Consider the following 10,337-nt stretch of genomic DNA (forward strand, 5'->3'; position numbering starts at 1 on the left):
AGCATGTCATGCAGGGGTTGAGCTAGAGCCCCAGAACTTCCTGAATCCCCACGCACCAGCTGTCTGCTGCAGGGATTTCTGATCGGCTGCGTTGGTCAGGTTGCAAATATCCACTGGGACATCACCGGGTTCTTTTGACTTGCTCCTATCCACCTGACTACTGGGAATTTTATCTCCTTACTGGAGCACAGTTGTTGTTCTGATGGGGTGTCAATCATTAATGCTTGACAGGGTTGGATGAGGCCCTGGGCAACCTGATCTAGTGGGAGATGTCCCTGCCCATGGCAGGGGGTTGGAAATGGGTGGGCTTGAAGGTCCCTTCCAACCCCAACCGTTCTCTGATCCCATGAGTCTATGATTAAACTGTGGGTTGTGAGGTTGCATACCTCATACCTCAGCTCGTTGCTACCCCTGTCTAACACATCCTTGCAGCAGGTGATTAACATGATCCCCAAGACAGTATTAATCCCCCTAATGCCTCAGCCAGCCCGCTCCTGCTGGCATGGGGCCCAGCGGGAAGCTGGCATCACGCTCGGGGCACTGCCAGGAGCTGCAGTCCTGCTGGCTGGCACACTGCCCTGCAGCTAGGCCTGGGGCTGGGCTCAGGCCAAGGGACACAAGCCAGGCAGGCTCCTGTAGGCAAAAAGCTGCCTCCACGCGGGCTTTCCGAGTGCTTCAGGCTGAAATCTGCCGCCTTCTGTTGGTGCTCTGCAGGCACGTCCCCACCTCACAGCCAATGGAAGGCTTCTGAGAGGATCGAGCTGCAGAGGCCTTTTCCACGTGGCTTTACAGAGGGGAGAAAATTGTCTGTCAGCACGTGTTTGGCAAGCTCTGTACTGCATTACCAGGCATACGCTGCCCCGAGGGCTCAGTCCTGATGGTCAGTCCCTGGTCTGCAGGTGGCTGCAGATAAGCACAGAGGGGTTTACATTGGAGCTGGCCTGTGGAGTGGAGCAGTTGGCTACTGATTGCTGACTCCAGGCACTTAGCGCAGGGTCTACAAGATACTGGCAGTCTGAGCCAGGTTTCAGGCTGATTTGACTGGCTTTTTTTGGTGTTTGAAATCCAGGATGGCTGTAGAAACATCACCACTAAACAAACTACTATGTGTTACTTTAATACAAGTCTGGAGATGGATATATATATGTGTGTTTATGTATGTATAAGTGTGTGTGCATGTGTGTGTTTTTATAAGCGTCCTCACAAGAGTGTGCTTAACTACATGCACCTGTATTTTAAGGTTTAGATCAGTTTGGAAGGCTTATATGCAGTCAGCCCCAAAAAATCCTGATAGTAAAAATTAAGAATATCGTATTCTAGTTCTCATGGTTAAGTTGCTACACACCATGCTTATTTTCTAAGGAAAATAAGGTAAATGCAAATGCCTTATTGGATGCTACTGTGACTCTGACAACTGTGATACTTCACTTTCTAGGAAAGGCTTGGTAGAAATTCCTGTGACTGGAATGCAAGGAATTGGTAGTTGCATTTCATTATGCACAAAGCAAATAATAACTGGCCTTGCCAGTGCCACACTGTTATTTATGCCAGTCTTCCCAGCATAGCGGTTATTAGGAAATACGCAGTTGCTGAGGCTGCGTACACACAGAACACACTACGTGACATAAGACGTGACTTCTGCGCAGGGTTTCAGTTTGACGTGTCCCACTTGGAGCAGGCGGTGGTGCAGCATTGCTTACAAGGGGAAATGCAGCAAGAGGAACTCTGAGCTCTGATCTTCTGTTATCAGGACAGCCCCAGCTCATCCCCAGTCCTTATCAGTCTTCGCAGAGCTCTCTCCTCTGCCATGCTGAGCCTTCATAAAGCCTGCCTTTTTGTGCTATTGGGGCCAGTCCCACTGGCTTACGTCTTTATGTAAAGAAGCACTTTGATAAATGCTGTTACCTATGCGAACAAAGCAGGCCTAGTTGTGATAGGAACACTGAAGAGAGCCAATGTTGGACCTCATTATTCTGAGCATTCATTTCCTCATCTGCTTTCTCATCTCTGTTGTAATCTGGTGTGGATCTAAGGTACTGTACGGCTTGCTGCGTGCCTGATAAGTTGCACTGCTCTTTGTAGCTCTTAACCCTCTTTGCAACTGGAATCTGTATGTATGTGGTTCCTCTTTGTTCTCAGTGTGTGCAACAGCTTTTTTTAGGCTGATCTTCTGTGGAATTGAGGGTAATATTGTGGCACTAGGACTTCTGAGGTGACTGGAACACAGTAGCTAATTGTAAGCAAATTTTATAGGAGGACAGGTTTTGTGATAAAAGAGGAAAACTGCCTCATGTCCTCTCCTGAGAGAGGGAGAGGCTCTTAGACATCTGAAATATGTAAAGAGAAGAAGGGAAAGGCAAAACATATCTGCTAAAAAGCCCATTTTATTATAGCTTCACAAATAAACTTTTTTTTTTTTTTCTTTTTTTTTTTTTCCTTTTGCAGATGATATTTTAACTTTTTTGTCAACCTAGATAGGTTTGTATTTCTAGACATTGTATTGTTTAAAGAAAATCAGATTTACTTGTAAATGCTACTGCTTACACATTGCATAGCTAAATGATTAAATATTTTAAAATCAGCATTACTAGATTTGTTTGCTTTAGGGGAGATAGTGACTACAGTATCGACTAAATAAGCAATGATTTGGAATTTATCTTGTCTCAGCCTCAGGTATGAGGTTTGCAACAGTTGGTGTTCGCAGTTCTGCTTCTGGTAGTGAACATGTTGGTGAAACATTATCACCAAACTCCTGTGCTTTGCTTCAAGTGCATATTGTTAATCTTTTACTAAAACTTCTGTTCCTTTCATCTCATGTGTTAAATGAGCTGTGGCTTTCTCTGAGACTGGGACATCCATTCCAGATGTAGAAATCCAAACATGGACTGCTTCATAAGCTGCCTTTTTGAATTATTTTTTGTGTGTTTTAAGGATGTGGTTTTACACAGCTCAAGCAAAGGAACAGTTGAAGCAGAACCGGATGGTCTTGTACTAGTTGGAAAAGAAGACGACATAAAAAACTCCCAAAGAATAACTGCCAAAGTCAATGGCAGAGAAGTTGTTGTTTTCTACCATGAAGGGAAATTTCATGCTTTGGACTCTCGCTGCTACCGTAAGATATTTGCTCGTTCTTCTTAACATTGCTAAAATTAAACATAACATATGCTGAATGAATTAATATTTTATTCTTCCATGTTTCAGATGAAGGAGGCCCTTTAAATCTTGGAGAAATAGAGGTATGTAAGCAAAGTAATATGCATGTGCATAGAGTCTTTTGAAATCTCAAATGCATTTTCTCTGAAAACTTTTGACTGAACATAACATTGAAAGAAAATGATATTTAAGTAAAAATAATGCTTCCTATCACACTTTTTACATTTTTTTTTTGCTTGGTTTGTTTTTTATTTGTTTGTTTTAATCTTGGGAGACTTAAATGGTGAGATGAGAAATAGAGTGAGAATCTGATTCCCTTTGCTGTGTAAATGCATCCCATAATGGTAGAATATTATGATTAGCAGCAGTATTACAAAAGTTGCAAGGAAAACCTGGTGTTGTTCACTGTTGAGTAAAGGGCTCCAGCACCAAACAGATTGCTAGTCCAGTTTGCTACTGTAATATGGTGCTCTTAGAAGCAGAAATTTTTGTTCCTACCAGAATAGACATGCAGATAGACATGAATCGTGAATAGACATGAATCACCAGACATATTTTTTGGCCTGGAGATTCTTAAAGGAGAAGAGTCAGAATACAATTACATAATTTTTCTTTATTTTTTCCTCTTTTTAGGATATTGATGGTCAACCATGTATTGTTTGTCCTTGGCATAAGTACGTAATTACTTTGGAAACAGGAGAAGGATTATATGAAGGAATAAACCCTTTGGAGCCATCACCAACACCTCGGTGGCAGTCAAAAGGAGTAAAACAAAGGATTCACAAAGTTACAGTAAACAATGGCAACGTTTATGTGAGTCCTCCAGATTTGTCTGTAAGCTTTGACTCTGATTATTTTGCTGACAAATACAAAAATAATGGTGATTTAGCTTTGAAAAAAAAAAGCAACTCACAGGCAGCAGAGTAAATTGTAGCTAGAAAACAAAATGCTGGTGAATGTCCCTATGAAGAATCATTGTAATTAAATAAAAATGTAACATGGCTGTAAAGACTGTTCCAAGATTAAATTCTGATGTTTATATTCTGCATTCAATAATGTAGAAATTAGTAAGATAAGAAGCTCTACTTAGTTGGGGATATGACATGGCCTGTGCCATTGATTTTTTTTTTCTCTTGAATTTCAAAAAGACTTAGAGCAGAGTGTATATCATACTTTATATCTTATAAATTCTGTATTGCTATAATTATTTTAATTTTCAAGAGGGGATATAGTGTAATTTATTACTTATGAAACATTTATGAAACATTGTTTAAGGTAAATAGTCTGGAGTAAAGGTTATGTTTATATATTTAACAGTTTATGCTTACAATGCCTTCTGTATAAATGACAGAGAAAATTTTAACGTTTTAGATATTTGAGCAATCTGTGGATGTTTAAAAATCCAAATCCACATTTTCACAAGGAGGAGGACAACACTTGAGCGTATTTTAATGTGCTTTTTAATGCCCACTTGTGTATTGCTACCAGATTCTGTAGTATGTAGTAGCATTTATTCTCCTACTCCTCATTGAACTCTTCTGGTAGTTCATCAAATAATGTGACACATATTTGTCATGTATAACTTGTTCTTCCTGATTCTGTTGTTGGATGAGAAAGAAACTGTTGGGTTAAAAAAAAAAAAAAAAAAAAAAAAAAAAAAAAAAGACATGCATAGTTTGCATAGTTCTTGTTTATTTGTTTTTATTTATTTTAAAAAACAACATTATATATTCACTATAAAGGGTGTGCTTTCTATTTAGAGCCAAAAGTTAGGTTTCTGCATTTGAGTTCCCTGGATAACATTAGATCTGCCCTGATAACCCTGCTCCCAGCACACCCTGTGTTGTGCTGCATGAAGAGCAGTCTGTGTTCTGGGACTCGGTGGATTTTCTTACCCAGAGCACAGAGCTCAGAGACCTTCCCTTCAGTTACAGGAATACTGCGTGAAGGTTAACATCAGCCCCAGGCTCCTGACCTGTCAGTCCATCTAGTAATGTGACTGCAGCCTGCCTGTAATTTTTCATGTTGCCTTTTCTGTTGATTTGTTGGCTGTTTGCAGAAGTTCTGTCTTACATGGGTTCAGTTTCAAGCTATTTGCTCTTTACTGTAAGTTTCTCTCATGTGCAGTAGGTTATCTGGCTTTTAGTGTATGGGGAGGATAAGGAAGTCTGTGTCAACATCATTGTTCATGTCAATGTATTTAAAATTAGGGAGGTGTAGGGAACTGTCAGAGAAAGACATTTGTGCCTGATTGAACACAATGAAAGAAGCAGAACACATTCTCAATTTATGTCACGGTGTGATGGATTCATCCTATTTAAACTTAGGCATCTGCTTCTGGTCATGTCTCCTTATGTTGTTTGCATGGTCAATAGGGGAGCACCTTCAAGGTGCTGTTGATCTGACCTGTGTCAGCTTTGTGTTTTAGAAGGAGTGCAGCACTGATACATGTTCTTCCTCCTCCTCTCACTGGCCATTAAATCAGGCTGTGCTGACTAGATCATATGTAAGCGCTGACTAGATCAGATGTAAGTGCTTACCTTCTGTCAGGTCAATCAGAGCTGATCAGCTGCTAGAAGCTTCTGTTATTTACTGACCAGTTCTTCAGTCTGGATTCTGTTGTTGTTGTATTTGTTGTTGGTTTTTATGTGTATGCGTGTGTTTTCTTTTTTCTGTTTTAAAGGAACACATAAACTTCTTACTCTTCTTGAAGTGTAGGTAGTAGGAAGGTGAGGTTGGTGGTACAGTGATACAACTGCTATGCCAAAGGACGTGGAAGATACATCACTGTACACTGGCTTGGCCACATAAAGAGGGGACAGAATTTTTCTTCCCTTTCCTCCATTTTCACCCAACTAGTTTCACCTGTTATGAAACTTAAACATTGGTACCATGTACTATTGAAAGACACACATCATGTAAAAGAAAAATATGTTAAGACTTTCAGATACACTTTCACTGATTCATGTGATTGCTTAGATATTATTTTTACTTTTTTTTTTTTTTTTTTTTTTTTTTCCAGTAGAAAGAAATTATGGATATATTAATGATAACAACTTTTATGGTATTACCAAAGACTAAAAATGTGTAGACCTTAAATGTTCAGATGCAACAGCAAGTAGCTCACAGTCTTGCCTAAGCATTGTTCAGAACTGCATCCCTGCATTGATTTCCTATCATTAATCTGTCTCACAAAGAAAAGAGAAATATATTTTGTGCTTTGGCTTGAAAATTTTCATGACGAGCCTGTGAGATGATCCAGCTCTGTGAGCTGTTTTCAAAAGCAGCTTGAATGGAATAAACATTTATTTATTTATTCTATCAGGGATCTAGCAGGGTTTTGATGTTTACACTACCATGACAGCAGTCATAGTAGCTTAAGCCTCAACCTCATGTACCATAAACCTTAATTAATAACATAATGTACCATAAACCTTAATTAGACAGTAGTACCTGTAAGGATGGGTGGCTTAATTTTTCCTTTCTACATGTAATACCTTGTTATGTCATGTCCTGTTGGCTTCATTTGGCACTGTACTTTAAATAAGGTACTGTTTCAATGTAAAAATTGATAGTAAAGTCGGGATTTAGAAGCTTATGAATGTACTCCTTATGTGCAGTTTGTGAAGTGCATACACTGGTGAGAGCAGTTCTTGCAGGACTGGAGAACATACACAAAAAAATTTCTAGGATGAACAACAATTTTAAAACCATATTTTCACTGCCAAAGCCCTTTTAATAGCATTGCACAGTTCCCTCTTTTCATGCTCAATTTTGGAATGAAATGCACTCTCAAGTTTACAGCTGTAGTTTCTGCTCTGTCCAGGAAAAGTAATTCCTGTTACTACCTCTGCTATCATACAGACGTAGGTTTAAAGAGCCAGCTCTCACCAGTTCCCAAGCATCCCATCTGCCTGCCCACTTGGCTTGGTAAGTGTTTTTGAAGGTTCTTGGAGGCAGGGAATGGAAATAATATTGATGAAGAGGTGCCTGAGCCTGTTGTTTTGTGTAGGAAAACGGGACACGTGTGCCGAGATCGCCTTTTGCTCTCAGTGCCACTGTTTCAGTGGACTGGAGTCAGTGTGAGGGACAGAGTGTCCGAGGCAAAAAGGAGGGGGAGACTGAGCAGCCGGTGGGGTGAGGTCTCTGAGCCACCCTTAGCTATGGTACCTGTGAGGGTCCTTGGCAAAAAAAAAAACAGCAAATGGTTTTCTGCTGGGTCAGCAAGTTCAGTCAGCTCAGCCAGTGGTTAAATGGCACTGCACTCAGGGTGAGGGGATAAAGAGCATGAGAGGCATCAGGGAGTGTGATGCTTTATATATGCACACACACACACGCACACATATATGTTGTTTAATAGAAGTTATTACTTCTGCCTTGCTTGCTGATAATATTCAAGACACGTGTGTACATTCTCTCTGCATTAGAATAAGAAGTGTATTTTTACCAGGGCATATTCTGAATATCCTGAAAAAAACAGCATGCTTATTTAGTGCAAATTGCTGTGGGGAAAATGACATACTTTTAGAGCTGCAGTTTGGCCCAGAAAAGGAGGAGCAGTGCAGTGGTTGCCTTCCCCTGGCCTGGTTGTATGTCCCACAGTGTTCCTAGCACTGCAGTCTCAGCACCCAGGAGAATGCCACCTGCGTCTGAAGTTAAAAAGCTGCAGATGCTCGAGATGCAGCGCACATCCCAGGAGGCCATGTCACCTTCCACTGCTCACCATATTTTTAATGAGACTCAGCATCCAAAGAAAACCTGAAGCTCAATATCTGTTATGAGATGCAGGTGTTTGTGGCCTGGAATTTTCATTGCCAGTTTAGATACTCCAGCAGGTGCTAAGCTGAAACAATGCCTGATGTTAACCAAAATAATGTAATATTAAATTCTTTGTTATTTTTTTCTGTTGCTTTTTAAATAACTGATTGCTGATCAATGTAAGGACATACATATTAGAGATATCTTAACAGTAGAGAAAAAATACTGGTAATTAAAAATATGTACTTCTCTGTCTTCATCTCTAATCACACTGGGTTTCACTTCTGTAGCTTGGACAATGTGATCTTTGACAGCAGTTATCTATTTCTTTGAATGTCTTTTACAAGATTCTTCTTTGCTGACTTATAAGGATGCTCTTATCCCTTCTGATACCTTCCTCCTAGCCCAAACCTTTTCTTTCCGGATAACTTGACAAATTCCTGCACTTATTGGTGGATTATGCAGGCTGAGGGATTTCCATTTCTCCATGTATTACCTGCTTTGCATACAGATTTTTTTTTTATTATTTTTTTTAACTTTATATTCGTATTCTGCCTAGGAAAGGGGAAGGAGGTGGTTCTTGCATGTTGCTGTTTTTCATGCAAATAACTTCAACAACTTGTTCACAGGAGATTTAATTTCTCATATTTTTTTCAGTTGTTATGTAGAAGCCTGGCTTCTTGTCCTAAGAGACAAATGGTATAACATACTAAAGCAAATCCAATTAATAAATCTTACACAGTTCTCCTCTGAGGTAGAGGAAAAGCACAGAGAGCTAGTGTTGGATCCAAAAAGGATCAAAAAAGGGATTTGCCAAGAAGATTGATGATGGGATGGCTTTTTTTTTTTTTTTTTTTTTTTTTTTCCCAAAGTCTTTTCAACGAATGGTGGATAGAATGCATTTTTTAAGTTAAGTCCAGAATGGAAAAATTGTTTTTGAGAACAGTCATAACAGTAAAGTATAGTAAGTCAATAATGTTGCCTCATTTGGCTGTTTCTGTTTTACTTTTCCTCAAACTTTGCCTCATGTGCCCATGACCATTAGTAAGAGGATGTAAAGTGAAGTACCTTGGACACAGTTTGGAATCCCATAAACACAACAGCACTGTGCAAAAATGGGTACAACAGAGAAGATTTGGGTTTGGGACTTCAGATCCTTGTACCAGTTCCCCACATAGTAATTCATTTTCATGGGTGGTGTGTTATATCTGCAGTAATGTTCCTTCCCTTCTAGAATGATCTAGGCTGGAAAAGGCCTTCAAGATCATCAAGCCCGACCATCCACCTGGCCTACTGAGTCCCCATCACTAAACCATGTCCCTTAGTGCCGTGCCCACACATCTCTTAAATAGCTGCAGGGACTGGGACTCCACCACCTAACTGGGCAGGCTGCTCCAGTGCTCGACCACACCCTCCATGAAGAAATTCTTCCCAATACCTGACCCGAGCACAGCCTGCCCCAAATCGAGAGCCTTTCCTCATGGCCTCTCTCTTGTCACCTGAGAAAAGAGACCGACTGCCTCTGCGCTGCAGCCTCCTTGCAGGGAGGTGGGAAGCGCAATGAGGTCTCCCCTCAGCCTCCTCTTCTCCAGACTAAACAGCCCCAGTCTCCTCAGCTGTTCCTAACTCTTGTTTTCTAAACAAGATGAGTTGTCTAAACTCAGGTGAATTATGAATTTATCCATTAAGGGATCATTACAGCAACATGGTACATCTCCTATCTACTTAACATTTGAAGTAGCAATTGTTTTGTCCACTGTATGATCCCAGAGTGAAAAATAAATAAAAATAAAAAGTCAGGTAACTGTTTGCATTTCTCACAATTCACTGATGTTTTAGCATTTCCATACAGCATCTATATTTAATTAGTGAAGATTTGGCTATGAGGTTGTTAATCTGGACAACTAAGCTTTTCCATATATCAAACTTATCTGCAGTAATAATTCCACATTTTTCAAATTTTGACTGTCAATTCCTTGGTGAATAATGCTATCCATACATTATAGCTGTACAACTGAAGCAGAAATTGAGATTTGGAATGTTTCTGAATTTTGGTCTCCGTAAGTATTCCTTTAGGGAAAAAAAAAATAATAGTGTAAGTACTGAAAATGAAACAAAATAATACAAAGTGTCACTTTGGCATTTACCCAGTGTTCCTCTATCTCCTCATTACAAAATGGAAACAAGGAAGAATCAAAAGGTCCTTCAAGCCAAGGAAAATAAACCCGTTTTCTTTTAAGTTCAAGAGAGACAAAGCCAGAGCTGTCCTAAATCCCTCTCCTGCGATTTTAGATAAGAAAACAACACGTAGTTGCTGCCCTTCCCAAAGGGCAACAGTTTATGATCTTTTACTGTAATGATTAGCTTTTCCATTACTTAAGCAATGACATTTTTAGTGACCTCTTGCATGCACAAGGCTGGTTGCC

The 10,337-nt window shown here is 40.0% G+C and overlaps 1 protein-coding gene across 1 annotated transcript; it reads left to right on the top strand.

Annotated features, from left to right (window-relative positions):
* Nucleotides 1-1,878: 1,878 nt before the first annotated feature.
* On the top strand, nucleotides 1,879-4,681 carry RFESD (Rieske Fe-S domain containing). The gene is made up of 4 exons (XM_032206105.1): nucleotides 1,879-2,033; nucleotides 2,932-3,112; nucleotides 3,202-3,236; nucleotides 3,787-4,681. The coding sequence occupies exons 1-4, from the start codon at nucleotides 1,956-1,958 to the stop codon at nucleotides 4,078-4,080; spliced, it is 588 nt and encodes a 195-aa protein (XP_032061996.1). The 5' UTR covers nucleotides 1,879-1,955; the 3' UTR covers nucleotides 4,081-4,681.
* The last annotated feature ends 5,656 nt before the right edge of the window (nucleotides 4,682-10,337 follow it).

The sequence above is a fragment of the Aythya fuligula genome, chromosome Z (genome assembly GCF_009819795.1).
Source record: "Aythya fuligula isolate bAytFul2 chromosome Z, bAytFul2.pri, whole genome shotgun sequence".
Classification (NCBI taxonomy): Eukaryota; Metazoa; Chordata; class Aves; order Anseriformes; family Anatidae; genus Aythya; species Aythya fuligula.

Excerpts from the sequence above, each read along its gene's own strand:
- RFESD (XM_032206105.1), top strand. The coding sequence starts at position 1,956 with ATGTTGGACCTCATTATTCTGAGCATTCATTTCCTCATCTGCTTTCTC. Across the intron at positions 3,113-3,201 it reads TTTGGACTCTCGCTGCTACC|ATGAAGGAGGCCCTTTAAAT; the intron begins GTAAGATATTTG and ends TCCATGTTTCAG. Across the intron at positions 3,237-3,786 it reads TAAATCTTGGAGAAATAGAG|GATATTGATGGTCAACCATG; the intron begins GTATGTAAGCAA and ends TCCTCTTTTTAG.